This window comes from Pseudorasbora parva, chromosome 6 (genome assembly GCF_024679245.1).
Source record: "Pseudorasbora parva isolate DD20220531a chromosome 6, ASM2467924v1, whole genome shotgun sequence".
Taxonomy (NCBI): Eukaryota; Metazoa; Chordata; class Actinopteri; order Cypriniformes; family Gobionidae; genus Pseudorasbora; species Pseudorasbora parva.
Genome location: NC_090177.1, coordinates 15,386,993 through 15,412,044, shown reverse-complemented (window position 1 = coordinate 15,412,044; position 25,052 = coordinate 15,386,993). Strand labels below are relative to the sequence as shown.

The 25,052-nt window shown below is 36.9% G+C and overlaps 2 protein-coding genes across 4 annotated transcripts in view; both read left to right on the top strand.

Annotated features, from left to right (window-relative positions):
- Positions 1 to 3,969: 3,969 nt before the first annotated feature.
- On the top strand, positions 3,970 to 14,583 carry sars1 (seryl-tRNA synthetase 1). Its single transcript, XM_067445767.1, has 11 exons — positions 3,970 to 4,186; positions 5,923 to 5,993; positions 6,092 to 6,172; positions 6,558 to 6,716; positions 7,169 to 7,312; positions 7,526 to 7,681; positions 9,634 to 9,855; positions 10,080 to 10,209; positions 10,353 to 10,510; positions 10,608 to 10,737; positions 13,696 to 14,583. Exons 1-11 carry the CDS (start codon positions 4,051 to 4,053, stop codon positions 13,854 to 13,856), a joined length of 1,548 nt encoding a protein of 515 aa, XP_067301868.1. The 5' UTR covers positions 3,970 to 4,050; the 3' UTR covers positions 13,857 to 14,583.
- Positions 14,584 to 15,203: 620 nt separating this feature from the next.
- chchd6a (coiled-coil-helix-coiled-coil-helix domain containing 6a) overlaps positions 15,204 to 25,052 on the top strand; it is a 110,500-nt gene continuing 100,651 nt past the window's right edge. The window contains exons 1-5 of one of the 3 annotated variants that reach the window (XM_067445764.1): positions 15,204 to 15,331; positions 15,426 to 15,536; positions 16,468 to 16,546; positions 16,689 to 16,788; positions 18,459 to 18,603. In XM_067445764.1, the coding sequence (XP_067301865.1) occupies positions 15,453 to 15,536; positions 16,468 to 16,546; positions 16,689 to 16,788; positions 18,459 to 18,603 (408 nt within the window). In that variant the 5' untranslated portion in view covers positions 15,204 to 15,331; positions 15,426 to 15,452. The other 2 variants (XM_067445765.1, XM_067445766.1) reach the window with 2 other exon arrangements.

The following is a 25,052-nucleotide window of genomic DNA, read 5'->3' as shown; positions in this document are numbered from 1 at the left end:
TAAATGGCTTCTGTGATCTGCTTGTTTTATATGGAAGGTAGCCTGGTGGATATTTTTCCTTTTTTAATGTTTTAAATATAGATATTTTTCTTACACAAACCAATCGATTTGCTTCAGAAACCTCCCGGAGCCGTGTGGAGTAGGCTACGTTTGTGATGGATGGATGCACTTATTTGAGCTTTTTCATACTTGTTCACTTCCCTGCTAGCCTGACAAGCCAGACCCACATCAAGATGTTTGGTCTGGAAACTCACCATAGACAGGGCTCAATCCGAGGGGCGGGATAAACGGTTGTCTTTCAAACTCTCTCTGCACGGCGTGCACGCAATTGGATAGCGCTACAACCAAACAGAGCTATTTGAAAGATTAAAGGACAACTCCGGTGAGAAATGAACCTAGGGGTAATTAACAGATGGTTACAGAGTAGAGGATGCGTTTTCATGAAAATCGAATGTAAAGAGTTTTATCTTTAAAAACAGATTAGCTTATAACACTAGTCTATGGGGCACAGAGTAGTGAAATTAAATCGCTAGTTAATACCACTAACAAGGCTCAAAATAGCCTCACACTAACATGGTAGCATAATGAGGGTCCATACATGCAAACCGAAGCATTGAGAACTTTGTAAGAGTACAAACAGTTTAATAAGAAGATACTTTATAAACATAGTGCATTACGCGTTCACGGACAGGCGCCATCTTGGAAAACAGTCTCGATGAATCGATCCACTAGCGCTGTTCTAAGTGAGCTGGTCGATAGGAATTAAGTTTGTGAAATGTAATAACATGGACATTTTTATTTTTATTTATTTATTTTCTCCGTTGTGTTCAGTGTTTTCTTCCGGAAACAATGGACCATATGAGATTACACGTCACAGTTCATCACTTAGCACAGCGTTCGTGGCTCGATGAGTCGTTTTCCAAGATGGCGCCTGTCCGTAAACGTGTAATGCACAACAATGTTTATAAAGTATCTTCTTATTAAACTGTTTGTACTCTTACAAAGTTCTTAATGCTTCGGTTTGCATGTAGGGACCCTCATTATGCTACTGTGTTAGTGTGAGGCTATTTTGAGCCTTGTTAGTGGTATTGACTAGCGATTTAATTTTACTACTCTGTGCCCCATAGACTAGCGTTATAAGCTAATCTGTTTTTAAAGATAAAACTCTTTACATTCGATTTCCATGAAAACGCATCCCAGAGAACGATCTACTCTGTAACCATCTGTTAATTACCCCTAGGTTCATTTCTCACCGGAGTTGTCCTTTAAACTTTCGCCACATCCGGTCGGCAAAACTCATCACAGATCTTCCCTTCTTAAGAATGACTTCAGTGCCGTTCTTTGTTCTTTTCTCAGAGAAAAGCTTAACTCCAAGTCTTCCAGAGCCGCGGGCAAAGCTGATTCGAAAGACCGCTGTTCTCCAGTTTCTGTGTTTACTAGAAGCACGCAAGCGTAACTTGGCTGTCATTATGTTAAGCCCCGCCCACTGACTCGTGGGCGAATAAGTTTTAGTTCAAAATGCCCCACAGATAATTTTTTATAGCATGTTAAAATGTCACCACTTTATGAGGATGAGCACAAAAAAAAAATCAGTTTTTGTGCGTGTCCCTTTAAATGCAAACGAGCTGCTGCTCACGGAGCTTCAAGATTCAAGAACTCTAGTTAGCAGCTGCTCTGATTACCCCATGCAGACACACACTGAAAAGATCTGAAACTGTTCAGCCTTTTTGCTCAAGTTGGACAATGATGGAGAGACTGAAGAAGAAGTGACAATGTGTATGCAACAAGATGTTCCTGAATGGCTACAGAGCTCGACATGTTCTTGTGCTTGTCCTTTGGACAAGTAAATCGGTCATTCACTTGTCTGAGTAAAAAATGTGCTTGTCCAGAAAAAAGTTCGATTTGTGTGTGTTTTTGTCTTGTAAATATAACTTATTAATGAGCAATATTCTCACCAGTGTTCAATCAGCTTTGACATATTTCAAATCTGCATATTTGTGATATTTTTACCTTTTGTACAGGGCATTTCCCTAATCTTATTAAACATAGACTAGGCTTCAGGTTTCAAATTATATTCTTAAATTTGATCTATACATTAAATTAAAATAAGACACTATAGGACTGGTACCAATCAAAAATTAATTATTTACACTGAAAAATTACAAGTGCATTGAATAATGTTATGAGATTTATATTTTTGAATAAACAAATTAAATGTTGAAAAGTATATGAAAGTAGGTGAGTCTGAAAGGGCTGATGAATTAAGAAATCCTCTTTCCCTTCAGCTTTTGATATATAAAAGGTCATAATAATATAAGATTATCCTGTAAGTTTCAGAGTTGAAAACTTCCTTATTAGTAAAAGAAAAGCTTTTATAGACACCAGGCCCAGAAACCGATCGTGTGTTTCATCCTTACGCCATCGCTACAAAACACACCACTACAGCGCATCTAATTCAGTAGCCCCGCCCACCGTCTCATGGAGCTGTTCGGATCACTAGCCAGCAGCAATACCAATATGGAAGAAGATAGCAAGATATTGTGGAAGAACACTGTCGCTGCATGAGCTTCCTTCGGAATGTGTGATACTTCATTTATTTTTAAAGAAGTTCCAGCTCACGTGGGTAAGACCGTATGTGTGTTCGCTTCATTTCACTGCGGAATCATTTGTAAACAAGCCTCAAGTGCTGGATTTGCAGACACAATGTTGTGCTTCTATATTGGATCCGCCAGGAATGGTACAACAAACTTATGTGAGTAAAACGTCTTTTTTAAATGTAGTAATAGTAGTCCGGGGCTGTGTGTTTTCCAGATGGGCTAACAAAACATAAGCCTGTCGGCAGAAATTCTTTCTTGATCTGGTTGCGCACGTGTGTGTGTTTGCATTTATATTGACCGATCGTGCTATGTAATACAGAAATAATGTTCCAATCAATCACGGGTGGATGAGAAATAAATCATTGTGTTTGCTTGATAAAGACTTTTACGAGTGATGTGGTCAAGACAATATTTGCAGTTGCCGCTTTCAAAATAATCTCTCCCTCATGTGAACTGATAGGGGCATAGATATGACAGCGGAGCTGAAGCTTATTAAATATGCAAACCTTTTTGTGGTCGTTTACTTCCAAGTCTTTATTTCGGCACGTCCCATCAAAACCCAGCGTTCAGGAGACAGCCTCAAAACCAGTGTAGAAAATAGCCTATTTCTTATTAGTTATGATGTTTTTGAATGTAAAAACCACACGAACATCATTAGTTGACCTCAGACAACAGTATAAAAAAAGAAAAGCCAGTTCATGATACCTTCGATGAGTGAGTCATTGAGTCATTTATTCAAACGATTCATTCAAACGACTGATTCATCAAGATTCAAGAATGATGAATTTTGAATGTTTACTGCAATTTCTCTATGTGAGCGGTGCTCGTGTTACACTAAATCAATGCAGAAGCATTCTTGCATTTTGGTGATTCGTTCGTTTGTTCGTTTTTTTTTGTTTAGTTTTTTTGTTATTGCCGTTTTAATCAGACTCTTGTCCGTCGGGCAAGTAAAATTCTCTTTCACTTGTCCCTTTAAGAAATCCACTTGTCCCAGACAAGCGTTTATGTCAAGCCCTGGGTGGGTAAGTTGATGATTTTGTAGCTGATGTGGAGTTTATTATCTTCAAGTCATGATAATGCCACCTTTGTTCCAGAGGGCATGGTTTATGTAAATTTCAGGGTTAGTGATGTCACTTACCTGGAAGGAAGCTTGTGTAGTCCCTCTTTGTTGTAACGTTAGTCCTTAAAAAGCTATTTCTTTAAAATAAATCTCTCTTTGCTTTGAACTTTAGAAAATAAAAGCAGCAGCTTATTATGAATTAGCTTACGCGTGGCTGCTCAATTTAAAGTAATTAATATTAATTAGCTCATCCTTCGATTCGGTACTTCGCCACAGCATAATAATTATTATGCATAAGCAGCTGCTCTCTAGCGCCTCCCCTCCTTATTCCTCCATACTTTCCATATTCCTTTCCTTCATTCATCCGCACTGCACAACGCGTCCACAGGCATCATGGTGCTCGATTTAGACCTGTTTCGCACCGACAAAGGCGGCGATCCTGAACTTGTGCGGGAAACCCAGAGGAAACGGTTCAAGGATGTGTCTTTGGTGGATAAACTCGCCCGGGCGGATACAGAATGGAGGAAATGTGAGTAACGGCTAACGCTAAAGCTAATAATGAAACACATGGCAGACTGTAAATGAGAACAGATTGTGACAAGTATAAAATGTCTTTTAATGCACATTAATACTTTACAATTGGAAACACACACTGCTTGTGCTATAACACTTAATAAAATCAAACTTAAATGGGTAGAAACGTGCAGGACCTGCATTACCGGTGTACTGGAGTAGCATTTAGCATTGGCAGTAATAGGTAAACCCACCTGTCAGTGTGATTAACATGGTTTACTTCGGTTAATAAAACTAATATCTGATATTTAGATTAATTTATAATTATATCGGGTGTTTTTCGAGGATGAGAGGTATGAGTATGTGTTGTTTAAACGTGTCGCAGCATCAGCCGGCTGGATCTGATGCAATCTCAATGTCAGAGGAGGAGGAGCTGCTGACTGTCAGTGCTGTTGTCTGCTTGTTCATCATGTTCTTACTTATGCAGCTAAAGTGAAAGTATTAGGAATGTCATTCTCTATTCCTTTAATCAATCTAAAAGTCTCACTATTAAGATATTTAAGCTCGGTGTGGTTATCCGGACTAAGGACTTAGGGTGGCTTTAGTCACCATGAAATCAAAATGGACAATTCTTATTTTCTTTTTGGAATATTGCAATTTATTACAAATGATCTCACAATCTTTAATAAAAATACAATTCCCTTCCCACTTGCAGCGACATCTCTACTCCGATGACATGTTTACTGGCGTGAGGGCGGGACAACCTGTCACTCACATATGAGATCGACCAATAACAAACCACAACCGTCCAAGGATCCAATGAGTTCCGATGAACAAAATCAAGTACATAAAAATAAAAAATCAACGCTACATTTTCTCTTTTTCGAGAAGATGTTTCACTTGAATATTATATATCACAATAGGGGGAAAAAATACTATCGCAACTTAACGTAATAAAGGAATAGTTTACTTACTCTCAAGCCATCCTCCAAATTATAGGATCATTTTCATTTTTGGTTGAATTTTTCCTTTAAACATAAATCACGTAGGAGCAAGTAATCTATCTATTAACTGCTTCATTCTTTAGATACCACTTATTATGCTTTTGGGTGATATCTATTAAAGCTGACAAGAACATGTCCATGGCAAAATCATGAAGAATGATTTTCACTATTAAGAAATATTATTTTGACAAAGTGAAAGGAATACTTTACAATTAATTTAAGCCTCCCTCCAATTCTCAATTTAAAATGAAATGAAATGATATATATTTAAAACACAAATATGTATAAATCATCAGCATCTTCCATTTTTGCTGGATTTACAGTTATTTATATATTAGCATCTGAATATTTTGAATTAGTGTATACGGTCGGTATATAGTGTTTTCATTTTAATTTTGAACTTATTTTATTTCAGTTGTCAAGGCAGCATTTCTAAGAATTTTATTTAAGTTTCATCTTGCTGGATTAAATAAAATTACTTTATTGCATTGTATTGTAGTCCTTATTTTAGTTCTGTGAAAATATGCTGATACAATGTACTGTAAAAATTACTCATGATATTATGAGAAATACATCTACTGTACATAAATTCAGTTCTCTTGAATTCTGTACACATTTTCTTAGTTGTTGTAATTCAAAATTCAAATATTAGTAAAATTTACAAAACTGTAGGATTACTCTTGCCCGACCATTTGCAAGTATATCAGTGATATGCATTGATGTTAGATTTTTTTTTTTATGCCTCCAGGTCGCTTCACTGCAGATAACCTAAACAAGGCCAAGAATCTGTGCAGCAAAGCCATCGGGGAAAAGATGAAGGTACGTAAAGCAGCTGTCATCATATATTTGTTTTGATCTGTTATCGTTGAGTAATAATAATAATGTTCTGCTTGCTGGTCTTGTGATGTTTTTTGCAGAAGAAAGAGCCAGTTGGTGATGACGACACTCTTCCAGAAGAGGCTCAGAATCTAGAAGCTCTCACTGGAGAAACATTATCAGTGAGTCGAGCAATATTGTATAATTCTCATAAAAAATGTCAAATTTACTATGAGTTTTTAAAAGAAGTATCTTATGCCCACCATGCTGCATTTATTTAATCAAAAATAACATTAAAGAGTAATATTGTGAAATATTACATGTATAAATATATATTTTTTTGTATAATATATGAATATCCAGTCTTCAGTGTCACATGATCCGTCAGAAAAATGCTGATTTGGTTCCCAATAAACATTTCTGATTATAAATGTTAAAAACAGTTTTTGCTGCCTAATATTTTTTTGTAGATTTTTTTGAGCTGAAGTGTTGATATGGATACCCATCAAACAATGATCCACAAGCAACCCATCTGTGAGCACTAATTCTCCATCCTGTGTCTGGCAGCCCCTCACAGTGACTCAGATTAAGAAGGTGCGGTTACTGGTGGAAGAGGCTGTGCTGAAGACAGACAGTGATCGTCTAAAGCTGGAGGCGGAGCGCTTTGAATACCTGAGAGAGATCGGCAACCTCCTGCATCCCTCTGTGCCCATCAGCAACGATGAGGTGAGTTTTAGTCGTCGATCACAGTGGGTGTCTTTATATGCACTAGGTCAGTCCTGCAAACCTTTGTAGAGATGCACTGCATGGACAAAACAAAGTCACGCTCTAGTATTTTGTTGGACTAATAAGAATAATACATTTTGGGGCCTAAAAACATAGGCTTTTGAAAATGGGTATGGGTTTCAAAGTGCAAGGTTTTTGAAAATTATGCCTTTACCATCTCCATGAAAACAAACAATGGGAATTTTTATAAACGGTAAAGTCATGTGTATGGGTATTATATGTTCACACGTGCGTATCGCGTGTTCATGGGGTGTTTCTTGACAGTGACATCGCCAACTTCTGGTCTTGCATGCTAGTGTGAATGTGGATTGTTTTGACAAAGTTGTCATCTGTTTTTAGTAAAATGTTGTCGTGTAAACGCCCTAAGGTAAGGAGTTGTTTCTTATCCTCAGGATGCTGATAATAAGGTGGAACGCACCTGGGGGGACTGCACCGTGCAGAAGAAGTACTCTCACGTGGACCTGGTTGTCATGGTGGATGGATACGAAGGGGAAAAGGGAGCCATTGTGGCTGGAAGCAGAGGATACTTCCTAAAGGTTTGTTGTCTTAAAATTAAATATTTGTGGATTGTCAAGCTGAGCAAGCGGGGGAACTGAAGTAAAACGGCACTGTTTCCATGTAAACCACATCTGAACATTTCAATTCTGAGCATGTGGGAAACATTCGTTCTGATGTCAGTTCTTTGAAATAAAAAAGCCCGAAAGCACTAAGCACCCATTTTTCAATTTCCTGGCTTTGTGGTATTTCAGGGGCCTCTAGTGTTCTTGGAGCAGGCTTTAATTAACTACGCACTGCGGATCCTGTACAGCAAGAACTACACCATGCTATACACACCCTTCTTCATGAGGAAAGAAGTCATGCAGGAGGTCGCTCAGCTCAGCCAGTTTGACGAGGAGCTCTATAAGGTTTGTCCTTAATCTATTACTTCATACTTTTTCACCTTTTAATGTATTTTGTTATTTTTATCCACTAAATTAAACCATGTTTTAGAGGTACAGTAAGGGATTTCTTCCTTCACACCCCTTCCTTCATTGCTCTGCCTCCAAAATGCACAAACACGCAATGCAAGTTTGAATCTCTCTATCATGAAGTAACACAAATGAATTATTTGCAAAAAATAAACAAAGATAACTAACGAACAACAAGGAAGAACACAAAAAGGAACATATCTTGGTTCTGTGAAACACTGCAAAACCAGTCTTACTCATGTACGGAGCAAAAACAACGATCCTCTGCATCCATTTTCAGGCTTTCTCACTTCAGGTCTCACCAGCGCTGGAAGGCTTTTCTTATATTAATGTGCGTCCTAAATGCCTGATCACAACCCTTGTTTTTTCATATAGCCCTTTTCTCTTGTAATGTCTCATCCATTATTATTTATATATCAGGGCTCCAGACTAACTTGAGAGCAATAGAACCGGTGCCAGATGCTGGCGCTGGGGGAAAATTGATCAAAGTTAATTTAATCATAAAATAATATTACATGTTTGTTGAATTGAAATTTAACAGTGAAGCACTAAACTTTTATTAATAACAGTAACATGCAAAAAACAATTTTTTATAGGGAAAAGGTAAATATCCTACTAGGGATGTCACAAGTTAAAAATACTAAATACTATTTAAATAGTTCTCCTGCATGTTCTGCTGTTCTGTGTGAATGACACACACACACACACACACACAAACACACACACACACACACACAAAAAATAACCGGTCAAATAAAGGTTCGGTGTAACGTGAAGAAATTTACAGTATATATTAAGCTGCTACGATTTGCTACGTCTCTGTGTAATAATAATATGCCTCTACTAATAATAATTATGCCTAGATGGTTGCTTATTTTTCACTTGATCTTTAAACAACATTTATGCATTTAGCAGACACTTTTATCCAAAGCGACTTACAACACTTGAACAATGTTTAATTTTAAATAGCATAATGTTTATGTATTATTTACTTATAATGATTACTGCCAAATTTTTATGGTATTGGTATCAACTACTAACATTTTGGTACCGTGACATCCCTATATTCTACTCTTATTAAATGTATCATTGCCCTTTTATAATCTCATACTGAACTAACAGATAGCTTCAGTGATAATAAAAAGGAGCACTCTTTAATCGTTTTTTTGTTGTTGTTGTAATTCAGGCACAATTTGAAGAAAAGTTTTTGCTTTGCATGTGACTGTGACTTCTTATCCTTTTCCATTAATGGGTAGTAGAAATGGCATAAATCTTTAAACTCTGTGTAGTAAACAAATGATCACATTAAAAACTAAAATTAAAATAGGATCATATTTAGAGCTTTGAAATCTTGGAAAAAGTGTGAAGCCCCTTGTCTCTCCTTGTTTCCACGTCAGCACTCTTTGATCTGATATTTGTGGTTTATAACAGAATTCCACTCCGAATTTCAGCACTTTCGACTAGATCTCGCTATGATGTTAGCAATTTTGTGGCAAATTAAAATGTTTTCTTACTGGATCTCCAAGTGCTTTGTAGTAACTTTGTCACGTCATGGAGATCACCTGCAAGTGATCATGTTCTGAGCTTCTGTTCTGCTCCGAGCTGATAAGTGGTCTGCGCAGCGCATGAGCACAGCTTAAACAACTAGAGTGGTTTAATTTCACTTGCGATTCCGTTCCCATTTGATGTTGCGAAAATATGAAACAGAAATGACTGCTCTTATCAGTTGGGCAAAGTCTGGAGCCCTGTGTTTTTAAAATATTTTTGATTTATATACTATATTTACATTAGTTCCATAAAAATTGACATTATCATGATAGAACTACTTAATGCAACTAACCAAACTTGATCTACATAAACAAAGCATTTAATGTAATTTATTTGTTTAGGTGATCGGGAAGGGAAGCGAAAAGTCTGACGACAACACAGTAGACGAAAAGTATTTGATTGCCACATCGGAGCAGCCAATTGCAGCTTTCCTGAGAGATGAGTGGCTGAAGCCAGAGGATCTCCCCATCCGCTATGCCGGCCTGTCCACCTGCTTCAGACAGGAAGTGGGCTCTCACGGCAGAGACACACGAGGGATCTTCAGGGTCCATCAGTTTGAGAAGGTCCGAGCAATTCTATCATGAAAATAATGAGTGAACAGTGGAATATTTATTTTAGATGACTATATTATTTCATCACAACAAATAGACCACAATCAAATTTTGCAGTAAGTAAAGGTCTTGAAAAAAATCTGGTTCTAATTAGAAGTATCTTGTTAAATAACAACATTTTTCAAGTATGAAATCACAGTCTCTTTGAATACAAACACCTTCCATCGCTTTTCCAGATTGAGCAGTTCGTGTACGCCTCCCCTCATGACGGCAAGTCCTGGGAGATGTTTGATGAGATGATTGGAACTGCTGAAGAGTTTTATAAGTCGTTAGGAATCCCCTACCGCATCGTCAACATTGTGTCAGGTTTGTTCGCATTGCCCATTTTATTCCATCGAGAGCACCAGTGGAACTAATAAGCTAATAAACCATTTGTTGGAAAACAGTGAGAGCTTTTCTCAGTTTCCCATAAAACAGCTTTAAATGAATTGTTTGCTTTTATTTCACAGGCGCTTTGAACCACGCAGCTAGTAAAAAGCTGGATTTAGAGGCTTGGTTCCCGGGATCCCAGGCTTTTAGAGAGCTTGTGTCATGCTCAAACTGCACAGATTACCAGGCTCGCCGCTTGCGCATTCGCTACGGGCAGACTAAGAAAATGATGGACAAGGTGCAGTGCTACTCCGTTGTTCTGAGAAAAGATGTTGGTTAATCTGTATTTCCCATTTGAGGTTGGTTTGATTGACCATTGTTCTGTTTTTTTAAAGGCTGAATTTGTGCACATGCTAAATGCGACCATGTGCGCAACCACTCGCGTAATCTGTGCTATCCTGGAGAATTTCCAGACAGAGGAAGGGATTATTGTTCCTGAACCTCTCAAGGCATTCATGCCTCCAGGTGAGCACCTCTGAGTATGGATCAGTTTACCTTGAATTTGCCTACTATAAAGAACCAATTCACTATAAGAAAACAAGTTTTTTTTGGGGAATTGGGCAACACTGGTCACCCTCTGTTTTAGATTTTCAAAAATAGAACAGACTCAAAAGAGTTTGTTGGGAAACTGACAGCACTTGTCATACTCTGTTTATGATTGACCATAAAAAACGACTCGTAGGAGTCATTTATTCAGGAGTCAGGCAACACTGGTTGCACTGCATGTTTCATAATAGTCATTTTTTGGGGAATAAAGCAGCACTGGTCGTGCTGCGTGTTGTTGATTTGTTATAAAGCACCGATTGATAAGAGTCAACCGTTCAGGAATTGGACAACACTTATCGTACTACAGGTCCCTCTAAAAAAATTAGCATATGTGATAAAAGTTCATTATTTTCCATAATGTAATGATAAAAATTAAACTTTCATATATTTTAGATTCATTGCACACCAACTGAAATATTTCAGGTATTTTATTGTTTTAATACTGATGATTTTGGCATACAGCTAATGAAAACCCAAAATTCCTATCTCAAAGAATTAGCATATTTCATCCGACCAATAAAAGTAAAGTGTTTTTAATACAAAAAAAGTCAACCTTCAAATAATTATGTTCAGTTATGCACTCAATACTTGGTCGGGAATCCTTTTGCAGAAATGACTGCTTCAATGCGGCGTGGCATGGAGGCGATCAGCCTGTGGCACTGCTGAGGTGTTATGGAGGCCCAGGATGCTCCGATAGCGGCCTTAAGCTCATCCAGAGTGTTGGGTCTTGTGTCTCTCAACTTTCTCTTCACAATATCCCACAGATTCTCTATGGGGTTCAGGTCAGGAGAGTTGGCAGGCCAATTGAGCACAGTAATACCATGGTCAGTAAACCATTTACCAGTGGTTTTGGCACTGTGAGCAGGTGCCAGGTCAAGCTGAAAAACAAAATCTTCATCTCCATAAAGCTTTCCAGCAGATGGAAGCATGAAGTGCTCCAAAATCTCCTGATAGCTAGCTGCATTGACCCTGCCCTTGATAAAACACAGTGGACCAACACCAGCAGCTGACATGGCATCCCAGACCATCACTGACTGTGGGTACTTGACACTGGACTTCAGGCATTTTGGCATTTCCTTCTCCCCAGTCTTCCTCCAGACTCTGGCACCTTGATTTCCGAATGACATGCAAAATTTGCTTTCATCCGAAAAAAGTATTTTGGACCACTGAGCAACAGTCCAGTGCTGTTTCTCTGTAGCCCAAAGTGGCTTGACCTGGGGAATGCGGCACCTGTAGCCCATTTCCTGCACACGCCTGTGCACGGTGGCTCTGGATGTTTCTACTCCAGACTCTGGAATCGGTCCTTCTCCACAATCTTCCTCAGGGTCCGGTCACCTCTTCTCGTTGTGCAGTGTGGGAGGGAAAAAGTGTGGCAAAAAACAGACTTCCCACTGAGTAGTGATGTTAACAGTGACACCAAAGCTCCGAAGCGTGTGTCAAAAAAATGAAACTATTTTCTGTGAAGCTTTGTATCGATGCTTGATTCGTTCTATCAAAACCACGTGACCAATGACGTCCGAAGCTTCGTTTCACAAACACCCACGTGACTGATTCGGAAAGGTTTAAGAATGCGCGACACAGGGCGTGCCTGTGAGGTGTATTGCGTTGCATTGAGCGGGTTTTTTGTATTGCGCGAGTTTGTTATGGACCCTGTTGCAAAGAGAGGGCGTTCTGAAATGTGGGAACACTTTCATTTGATTTCGCCCAATAAAGTTTATCATTTATTTGGCTTTTGTTCTGCCGCATATATTTATCTATTTATTTAATCCGCACTAGCCTATGACTTCATACATTAGAGACAATTATAGGCTTATCCTTCTATAATCATGTGAAAGTGTGTGTTTTTCCTTGTGTGCATTCATTTATTTAGCATACTTCCTTTATTCTTGAGTTTTATTTGTTTACAAATAGGAAAAATGTTCACATTCACAATACAAAAATCATATCTTTATTGGTTTAAGTTACTAGGAGTATGCAATGGAACAGATTGTGTCATATAATGTCATATATAATATATTGATTAATTTATGAATCAATCCATTAATTCACTTTTTGCTTCTAGATAATGCGTCGGTTGCAAAACATTTTGCGACACAGCGCTTTCCCTCACTTTCACCAGCAGAGGTCCTCGTTGAGCTCTGACTTGAAAAGCTTCGAGTAATGAAACTTTTTCTGATACAACTGTGCTGAAAGCTTCACTGGTTCAGAAAGCTTCACTTCGCCATCACTACCACTGAGGTGCCTTGATACAGCACTCTGGGAACAGCCTATATGTTCAGAAATTTCTTTCTGTGTCTTACCCTCTCGCTTGAGGGTGTCAATGATGGCCTTCTGGACAGCAGTCGGGTCGGCAGTCTTACCCATTATTGCGGTTTTAAGTAATGAACCAGGCTGGGAGTTTTTAAAAGCCTCAGGAAACTTTTGCAGGTGTTTAGAGTTAATTAGTTGATTCAGATGATTAGGTTAATAGCTCGTTTAGAGAACCTTTTCATGATATGCTAATTTTTTGAGATAGGAATTTTGGGTTTTCGTGAGCTGTATGCCAAAATCATCAGTATTAAAACAATAAAAGACCTGAAATGTTTCAGTTGGTGCGCAATGAATCTAAAATATAGGAAAGTTTAATTTTTATCATTACATTATCGAAAATAATGAACTTTTATCACATATGCTATTTTTTTGAGAAGGACCTGTATATGTTTTTGATTCACTATAAAAAATAGATTCAGAAGAGTCATATTTGTTTAGGAATCGGACCCCACTAGTCGTAGCCTGGATATGTAAGCTATGAGTGAATCTTTTTAGATGGCTGTTTAATGTATGTTTGTCATGTTTCCTCTGATTATAAGATCTCAATATTGTGGTTTATTTACTCAGGTTTAACAGAAATAATCAAGTTTGTGAAGCCAGCCCCTATTGACCAGGAGGTAACCAAGAAGCAGAAGAAACAGCATGAAGGAGGGAAGAAGAAGAAACAACAGGGTGGTGACGCTGATATAGAGAACAAAGTGGAGAACATGTCAGTCAATGACTCATAGACACGCCCCCGTGCAATCTCACCCAATCATAATGGTTCACAAGCCCTTCATTTTCTGTACTCAATTCACAATCATTGTCCACTGAAGCTGTTACAATGTTTCATCCCTGTCATCCCTGCCTCATTTTACTTTCTCTGGGACAGTCCTACTGTGGCGCTCTCTGTCTAACAGTGATGGTATCATGTTTAATAATTATTTTAAGTCATTTTCAAATAATTTTCCTACAAAGAAGTCTTTGAAATATTTAATTAAATGCATGGTGTTGTGCCAGACATTTAGCCATTAGACCGAAATGCCTTGATGGCACTGTAATTACCTGAGGCACTGTATTATAATTCTGCTGTTGAATTAAAGGGAACATGCATGGTCATAGAAGTTAGTCCTGTGATTATTCTGCATCAGTGCCACATTGGAGATGGGAGTTTTGGGACATTCTCAATGGAAATCGGTTCTGCATAACGGACAGACCTCTTTCAATATTCTTACTATTAATATTTGCGCTATAATTAAAGTTAAGGAAATTGATTACTGTGCACACTGTTCACCTTGTCACAAAAGTTAGTGTGCAGCTTTCTGTCATTCAAGTCTGTCTTTTGCTTCATAGAAACATTTTTTCTTGTGATTTGTCTGTAAAACAGGGAATGTTATTATATGTACAGTACTTGCTTAAGATGCCTTGTGTGTGGAGTATGATGGCATTTGAGAATAAATCAATACCTGAAAGAGATTTCTAAAGATTTCTTTTTCCGATTGCATGAATATTGTGTTATAGGTGTTAAAAATAGGCTAATAATATATCATTGCTCCCTTTTATCTCGAACAACATACATTGTAGAGGAATCTACTATTTAACTTTACCAAATTAATTTTTCCAGAATACAAGTAGCCAACATTGATGTTATTTATCTTGTATGGGTCTTTTTAGAAAGCTCTTTTCATATGATTAAAAAAGCAGTTAATATTGAAATAAAAATAATGCATTTTCACCTATATAGATTCCAGTTGCTATCAAGCCATCAGATCATGTAGCCTAGTTCATTGTTTTTTTTAGCCAAAATTATATTCCAAGATAAAACACTATTTTGTGTTTATCCATATAATGTTTTTGAAGGGTTTTAAAACATCTTACCCACTATACTAATTATACTGATTAAAAAAAAAATAAAAATCTTTTAACCTCTTGGGCTTTAGGAATTTGGCTATTTGATTCATAACTGGAGAAGCACAGTTTTTAATCATATAACAATGTGTATTGGATTAAGTTACTTGTTTTCATAATAGTTTTTTTGTTAAGTACATTAGACCCCTCTAATGGTTTTTGAGTAGCCTAAATAAGCGCAGAGTCTTATGGACTATAACTCCCAGAAGCCCTTTCTCCAGTCGCCGATATATACTGACATTTAATTGGCTCATTGTAATATCATTCGCCAATAGCGTTTTAGAATACTGCCTTTACAAACTGCCACTTCCCAACGGTAAGATGTGAATCTGTCAAACATATCGGCGTATTTAAGAAATGTGTTGTGTTCATTTTAGTTAAAGGATACGCATGTTTATCTTTTGCTAAAGATCCATTAACGAAGCTTACAAAAAGCGATGGGATCCGGAGAAAGCACGGCCAGGAGAGTTTCTTTCGGCCTAGATGAGGATGACAGGGTGAGGATTCTGCGTGGAGTGAAGGTAATACACCATCCCATTTTTATTACCTTCAAGTCATACTGGTTATGTTCGATTATGTTTGGTGTCGCTGGACTTTGTTGCGTGAAATTGCTATAGGGTTAGCCGAACGTCCTTAAATGAACTGGACGAGATGGTAAAAACAGGCCACAATGTTGTATCGGTCAGATTTCACAAATAGACGAGTGTCTGCGTTCCGCGTGTGATTGACAGATGAGCTATTGTTAATGGCAGTCCAGTCTTCTGCTTTAGAAGTTGTGTTGGACGGATTCCTTACTATTCCAGTGGCTCCTCAGGTGTGCAGAAGTGTAACTGAAACTAAGGGCAGGTGTATATATAATACTATGGACGTTATGCGTGGGTAATCTTTTAGCAAGTTTTTGTTTACAGAATATAATTGTGTTATTTTTTATGCATATATATAAATTATACACACACACACATGCATGTGTATATATTTAGGAAAAATACATATTTATATAGAATATAATTTATATAAATATAGTATATACTATTTATATAAAAATAAAATATTACAATAAGTAAATTATTTCTTAAATATATACATGCGTGTGTGTAACACAATATTCACAGTACACACATATATTATGCAAACAAAAACTTTTATTTTGGATGCTATTAATCGCGATTAATCGTCTGACAGCTATAGTGTTGTGTTAGTCATTGAATCATTTATTCAATGTCGCTAGTAAAATACTGACACTTATTAATGATTGTGTGTTTACAAATCTGCAATGATTCCCCAAAAGGAATGATTAAGCTTTAAAAACGACAAATTAAAAAAGTAGAACTACAAGTGCTATGCATTGTTTTTTGTCAGGCTATAGATAGAAAAAAAAGAAAAGAAAAAAACCCAGAACGATACTAGCCTAAATTATGAGTCAGTCTTTTTTTTATACATTCTTGTTCTTAGCTGTCTGAAGACGTCCTACAGCGCATGAGGAATGTCAGTGCTGATCCAAGACCACCTGCCAACAATAAAGAAAACCTAGGTATGATATATTTTTTATGGTATGTCCATAAATGTTTGCAGTTTATATGCCTGGCTGTGTGCTTATGAGATGCAGTTATTGAGATATTTAATTTGTAATGCATGTTAGCGATAATTATTTTCGTTTTTCTATAACATTGCAGGTCAGCAGGCTCAAACGTCCAGCACATCTGACAATCCACAACCTCCAAAAACACAGGCCAGGACGACTTTTCCTGATACTAAAGAGGAGCTCAGAAAGAGGTAAGCTAGTCTGGGGGTTTTCAAACTGAGAGTGCCCAAGGGGGTCCTTGGAAAAGTTTGGAGAAAAACTGTGTATAAATTAAAATAATAAATAAATAATAAAAATATTACAATAAAAATAAATAATTATATTAAATTCATTAAATGAGAATTATATTAAACCAAAGTAGAATTACAAGAATATAAATCTAGAATATGAAATAATTATATACATCTCATACACAATAGCATACATCTCATCAAAATTGGTATAGCATATCAATTTAAATGAAAATGTTTTTAAATTAAAATATATTGTTGCCTTTTAAATTGTCTGTTGCGTTTGAAAGGTTTTAAACCCCTGCTCTAGTCTAGTTTTTGGCATTGCACACCAAGACAGGATTTTGGACTGAAAAACTGTTTATATATCAACAATATATTAACATCTCAGAACAGCAGAGGTGGACAGTAACTAAGTACATTTACTTGTGTACTGATTTTAAGTACGCTTTTTGAGTATCTGTACTTTTCTTGAGTATTTTTTTTCTGGAAACTTTTTTTTAACTCTAACATTAATTTAATTAATAAAACATTAATACATTTTAACACTTGCATTTCTGTCAAGGTCGTTTCTGTAGCAGTTTTGAAAGTCAATGGATGATTTTTTTTCTTCTTTAAAAGGTGTTTGGGGTTTTGCTGAAATCCTTTCAGTAATCACTCTTGTAGGGTCACGTGAAGTGCAATGATTTCCCAGCATTTTTTGAACATTGATCTATAATAGCGAAATGGAAGAAGACGGATGTCAAAATATTCATTTTTTAGCAAGTAATCACATAAACAAAATGTATTATGTCTTAAGTGAAGGTAAACAGTTGGAGAATATCAGATGTGTATCAGTGTATTGGATCCGTGCATTCAGCCTTAAAGTGACAGCAGCTTTGTAAAGGGTTTTGTAACTTTTATACAAGTATTTAAATGAGTTTAATTTATTCATATGCTTGTATGTCGGATGGAACATCACTGACTGGCTTAAACCATGATGGCACAATGTGCATACAACGATAATAAAATAATGTGTTGACATAGAAAAGGAAATTTACCTTTGATTCTTAAGTACTTCTGAAAACAAATAATACTTTACTTTTACTTAAGTAAAAATCAGTTTTTACAACTTTCACTTGTAACGGAGTAATATTTAACCAGTTTTACTGTTACTTACTCAAGTAATGAAATTGTGTACTTTGTCCACCTCTGGTTTGATACAGCAATATTATTGCTAAACACAGACCCACATGACACACATTTAATTTGAGCTCTGAGGAGTCTTTCCAACTTCCTGAATTACGTGTGAAGCTGACATTTTAAAATTCAACTTGCATTTTCACATTTATGATTTATGTATCCTTTATTATGCTTGTAAACTGACAATATGAGTGTTAATGGCAAATGTCTAAAGAAATGCTCATAAATATGAGTACTAGTAGTTCCCACAAGAGGATAGCACTGTAAATTAGAAGGGGACTCATACTTTCCTGGATTCTATTCAAGTGTGAATCATAGTTGAAAAAAGCATAAGAACAAAGGACAAAACACTGACTCTCAGTGGTCGGTTTAAGAACTGCAGTGAGTGAATCATGGTTTGGCAACAGGCATGCAAATAAAGCTGTGTGTGTGTGTGTGTGCTTGAACAGGTATGAGCAGCAGCAGGCCATTATACAGGAGGAGTTGGCTCGGATCGCGCGCAAGGAGAGAGAGGCAGCACGGCAGGACATCACTCGAGCGGTGCAGAGAGAGCGAGTACAGACGCGGCAGGAGTCTGAGAGAGCCAAACAGCTGGTGAGACTCTTCTACAAACACTTCAGCACAGCACAGCACAACACTTCAGGACAGAAGGATAATGACGCATACAAACACACAGGCGATGTAAATGCTGTCCATAATGTTCGATTTTTCTTTGTCAGTTGTTATCAGGAGTTGAATTTAAGGGCAGTTTGGCAGAAAACGTCGTTCCAATATTATCATGTGTATCATATCATCTGGTTTTCACATATGGCACCCCATGGTGATACCTTTTTTTACGTGTACCATGGTAAGGCTTTTTAATGTTAGTAGTGTTACTGTTCAACTACTGTAAGTAGTTGTACAAAAGTTGAAAAGTTTGCAATCAGTAAGATTTTTTTAATATATATTTTTTAATGAAATTGATACTTTTATTCAGCAATGATGCATTGATCAAAAGTGACACATAAAAGATTATTCATAAAAGTTATTCATAAAAGATAAGATTAAACAAGTATATAAAATATATGGCTACAGTCTTAATGTTGTTTCTACATGTGAAATTACATTATACAATATTCAAATTTATAAACATTCATATTAAAAAATTAAGTGTGTTTAATTGTGATTTAATTGCGATTAATCATAGAAAACAATGCAATGAATCTAGTAAAAACATTTTTAAGTGATTGACAGCATTTATTCACATACAAAATTGTTAGGATATTTCACAATATTACAGGTTTTACTGTATTTTGTATTTTTTTTTTTTTACAGAGCAAAATAAACCTTTTTTTTAGCATTTTTTTTTTTTACAGATCACAAACTTTTGAACTGTACAGTTGATGCTACGACTGGGTATATATTGTATATATATTGAAATATTGAATATATATTCATGTGATTTCAATAACTGTAAAAATCCTGATTGGAGCATCCCTATAAATAATTCTACAGTAAAGAGAGTGCTTCAAATAGTATCAGTGATTGTATCGGCAGGTACTGCTTCCTGTGATTGACGATCGGATCGGAGCACCCTTAGTTAGCATTCAATAAAATTGAATCAAAATTCTAATATAGACTAAATTCTGATTTGAAACCATATGAATGACTAAAAAAAGACATCTGAGACCCAAAATCCTATATCAGTTTGCCAAGTTGCAACAGCAATTTTATTTTGATAAAATATATCTATATTAATAATTATAATAAAAAATATGTATGTATATATTAATTAATTAACTGTTTAATTGCAGTTACAGCTGTTTTATACATTCCAAAAGCAACTTATTTTTTACAATCACAGTCATTTTACCATCAATTTAACACGTAGCTTTTTGTGGCTTATTGCTTTCTTAGCTTTATCAAACATTTATCTGTGTTCAAACAGCCAAGCTAGCTCAAAATTCTACAATAAATAAATATAGTTAAAAAAGGGAAACTTAATAGCTTTTATTCTTATCTCCCTTAATTGACCAGTTTTTACCAGAGTCCCACAGGCAAGGAAGACAAAGCCTGGTCAAGTCCCTGTCTGAGAAACATGCTTCTGTTCTCTTGATGGGTGAAATTGGCTTCTTTGATTTCATTTGTCCCATCTTCCACTTTTTCTCATCCAGTTATTCAGGTCCTGTAGGGATTGTGTCCCCCTAGAGGGGCCACCTTATCTAGTCTGTAAGAGTTACGCATCACACTGGTCGTGTTCTTGCAGACAGTGGTCTGAAAAACTGTGTGTGTGTGTGTGTGTGTGTGTGTGTGTGTGTGTGTGTGTGTGTGTGTGTGTGTGTGTGTGTGTGTGTGTGTGTGTGTGTGTGTGTGTGTGTGTGTGTGTGTGTGTGTGTGTGTGTGTGTGTGTGTGTGTGTGTGTGTGTGTGTGTGTGTGTGTGTGTGTGTGTGTGTGTGTGTGTGATGTTACACATGTCGGCCCATGCCCGAGGATCCTGTGGTACATCTTATTGGTGTGTCTTATCGGAGCCCTGACATGTTCTGGACACTTAATAGAAAAGTTTCCCCTGGGCTCAAGCTTTGAAGTGTAAACGTGTGTGTGTGTGTGGAGGCAGGTTGTCAAAGTAATTATGGCTCAATCCTCCTATTCATCCCTGAACATCTCTCTTTCTCTCTGAACTACACTGTCTTATTAGCAGAAGTATGAACATGCCCAGATGTCACCACAAAGCTGTGATTTGGATGTTTGTGTGGAGTTCAGTATGGATTTGTTCTCTTTACACCCGTTGTTCTAAACTGGTTTTATTTCACGACATTGCTTTTTTATTTAATTATTATTTATTTACTAGCAGGGCTTGACATTAATGTTTTTGTTCATGACAGGTCACCAAATAGGCCTATTTAGCTCTGATTAGGTTGTGTGTAAAACTCCTTAATCTAGACAGATAAACACTAACAGTTGCTTGACTAAATTCTTTTGGTGTTGTTGGTGTACATATAATTTATTCTCATTAAGCAATGTTTTCGCCAGTGTTCTATCACCTATGCATATTTAAATCTAGCATATTTTGGGTATGAGCCCATACAGTAGCCTGGTAAAATGCATATTTTGTGTGAAAGGTTAGTGAATTTGACAGTTTATTTAATTAAATAATAAAAATCTAAAAGTTTTGCATCATACCTGACACCCACATGAACACTTTACCGTTGGTTTCATGACTGTAAGTCATTCTCTTCAAATGCTATGAAGTTAGAAATGTGTATATCAATGTCATATGTAACTTTAGAGATGGTTCCTAAATTCGCAAATGTCCAACGTCAAGCCAACTTCATGCCAGTCACATCAGATATTCTATGGTTCTGATGTGATCTTTGTTTGAAACTTTTATCAATATTGAAATTGAACAAAAACAGTCAATCATTGTATGAGGAATGAATCCCCTATGTACATCGCACGTACATCTGACTCATGCGTTCATGACTCATCTGAATGCCTCAGATTATTAGACATTGCATTCATAAACTCAACAGAATCATGCATGATTGGTTATAATGCAGAACACGATTATAACAGTTTTCTTTTGAGAAAACTACGCTAAAATTCAACCCGCCAAAGTGGCTAGTGGGAGTGACTGTTACACGCCACAGCTTAAATCCACCCGCAAATAGCAGGCGGGTGTTAATGTAAAGCCCTGTGTACTAGTGTAGTTAATATTTTGAATTAGCCTTTATTTTTATATTTTTATTTCAGTTTTAAAGGTGCAGTGTGTACATTTAAGCGCTATCTACTAGTGGTGAGGTTGTGAATCGCAATAACAAAACGTTCACCCTCCCTTTCGGAGCACACAGGGAAGCTATGGGGGCCGGCACGGGGAAAAAATGTCGTTGTTGGAGTGAGCAGAGACTGACTAGAGCTCTGTAGAGAAGTTTGTCCGTTTAGGGCTACTGTAGAAACAAGACGGCGCAAAATTGCGATTTCACTGTAAGGGGACCCGAGGTGTATATGCTTATAGCTTATGTAAGGACTTTATACTCCACTGAAAACATAGTTATGTATATTATATTGCATTTCTGTCAACAGGTACTACACACTGTGCACATCTTTAAGTTTTAGTAATTTTTTAGTGCTTTTGCCATTATTTTTAAAAAAATATATACATTGTAAAAAATGATTTAGAAAAAAAGTTACCTGGTTGCCTTAATTTTGAATTCATTGAAATTAAAATTTTGAGTTAAAACAATAACCTTTTTTTTGAGATTCGACAACCTTTATTAAAAGATTATTAAAAGATTTTGTAAGCATATTGGGTAATTGTGTGTGTTTTATTTCTGATGACGCAGTGAAACATACCAAATAGTGCATGATTTATAAACATTTTTTATGTGGTTCAGATACAATAATATTTTGAGTTTCTATTTATTTAACAAATTTCCTTCATTGTATCAACTCAAAAAAGTAAGTAACCTGGTTGCCTTAAAATTTTGAGTTTATTGAAATTAAAAATTTGAGTTAAACCAACAAAAACCAACCATTTTACAGTGTATATATATTTATGTTTAGCATAAACTAAAGTTTAACTAAAAATATAAAAGGGGTATTTAAAGGGGTACTTCAGTGCTGGGAAGATGGATCTGTATTTAAACTGGGTCATCAATGTAGTAGAAATGTGAAATTATTTTAGAATTTGGTGCTTTCTAGACTGAGAAAAGACAGAAAGGGCCCTATCTTGCACCCAGCGCAATTGACTTTGTACACCGACGCATGTGTCATTCATTGCACCCGCGCAAAGCACGCTGTTCCCTCCACCGAAGCACGTAGCTAAACTATTGAATGAACTTGCGCTTCCTGGGCGATCAGCACAAAAAAGGAGGCGTGTTCCGGTGCAAACAATCCCTGGTGCTATTTAACTGTTCCATTAAACAATTGCGCCACTGACCAAAAAAAACCTAGCCTTAAGTCAGTGGCGCGTTGCTCGTTGTTCATTATGCTACTTTAAAGGACAACTCCGGTGAGAAATGAACCTAGGGGTAATTAACAGATGGTTACAGAGTAGATCATTCTCTGGGATGCGTTTTCTTGAAAATCGAATGAAAAGAGTTTTATCTCTAAAAACAGATTAGCTTATAACACTAGTCTATGGGGCACAGGGTAGACACAGGGTGGTAAAATTAAATCGCTAGTTAATACCACTAACAAGGCTCAAAATAGCCTCACACTAACACGGTAGCATAATGAGGGTCCTTACATGCAAACCGAAACATTGAGAACTTTGTAAGTGTACAAACAGTTTAATAAGAAGATACGTTGTAAACATAGTGCCTTACGCGTTCACGGACAGGCGCCATCTCGAAAAACAGTCTCGGTGAATCGATCTACGAGTGCTGTTCTAAGTGAGCTGGTCGATAGGAATTAAGTTTGTGAAATGTAATAACATGGACATTTATTTATTTATTTATTTTCTCTGTTGTGTTCAGTGTTTTCTTCTGGAAACAACGGACCATATGAGATTCAAAGTCACAGTTCATCACTTAGCAGAGCTCTCGTCGCTCGATGAGTCGAGACTGTTTTCCAAGATGGCGCCTGTCCGTGAACGCGTAATGCACTATGTTTATAAACTGTCTTCTTATTAAACTGTTTGTACTCTATCAAAGTTCTCAATGCTTTGGTTTGCATGTAGGTACCCTCATTATGCTACTGTGTTAGTGTGAGGCTATTTTTAGCCTTGTTAGTGGTATTAACTAGCGATTTAATTTCACTACTCTGTGCCCCATAGACTAGTGTTATAAGCTAATCTGTTTTTAAAGGTAAAACTCTTTACATTCGAGTTCCATGAAAACGCATCCCAGAGAACGATCTACTCTGTAACCATCTGTTAATTACCGCTAGGTTCATTTCTCACCAGAGTTGTCCTTTAAGGGCGCATGCTTGACCATAATGTATAGCGTGCACGACGCGCATACACTTTGCTCATGTAATCTACACAGATGCAACAGTTATTTTTGCAAATCATAAATTGTTACATTAAAAAAATGTTAACACATGAGATGACGGAAATCATTGTGGTGTGCCACGAAGATGTGAAAAAATAGGCATAAATCTAGCTTACAAATTATTCAGGCTAATTGTAGTAATTAAGGATCAGACCTGTTTGCCCAATAGTGGCAAGAAATATATGTATATAAGGACATCTGACAAATTGGTTTGTCCGTCAAGAACCAGGAAAAACAATCGACTGAAAAACTGAAAAAACTGTTTAACCGACGCTATTTCGGGTGGGTTTCTCCCATCCCCATACAACACAACTTCTCTGTCTTTCACTGCTCTTACAAGAACATCAGTCACGTCGGCTGTGAACCGCTCCTGGCGTGCGCCTGGTAAATACACCATAATAATAGCAATCCATAATGGAACTTGCGCACCTGCTTTTAAAGGGAATGTTGGATGACGCTCTGATTGGTTTATTCAAGTTACGCCCAAACCACACCTATGAATAATAAAGCTACTTCAGATCAACCCATTTTAGATTTGTGTCGGGCGCAAGAGCCATTTATTCGCCGGGAAAATAGCAACAGCGCCGAGACCCGCCCACAAAGTTACTTGCGCTTCGCGGTTTGACACTTGCGTTTCAGATCGTTAAAATAGGGCCCAAAATGTATTTTTGTCTCATGGGGATGAAAGATTACAAGTCCCAGAATGCTTCACAGCCCTGTGAGGCCATTCCCAAAGCCACCAACTTGATTACTGTGACTGAGTTGGAGAAGACACTATACAATTAAAAACTGAACGTGTCTGTTCAATATAATGAGTGAGTCACCGCGCGAGTGCCACAGCACTGAGCACTAACTGCAGGAGGTTTTATATTTATTTAACACTAACAATAATGTTTGGATATGAACACAATTTTAACAAAATGTAAAACATTCACTAAAAGATTGATTGATCATTTAATTATTGAATCCATGTTGTTCCAAATGTATGAACGTAGAAGAACTTGGACAAATTTAGCAGAATGTCCAAGCTGCTCTTTTCTATACAATGAAAGTAGATTGGTGACCAGGGACTT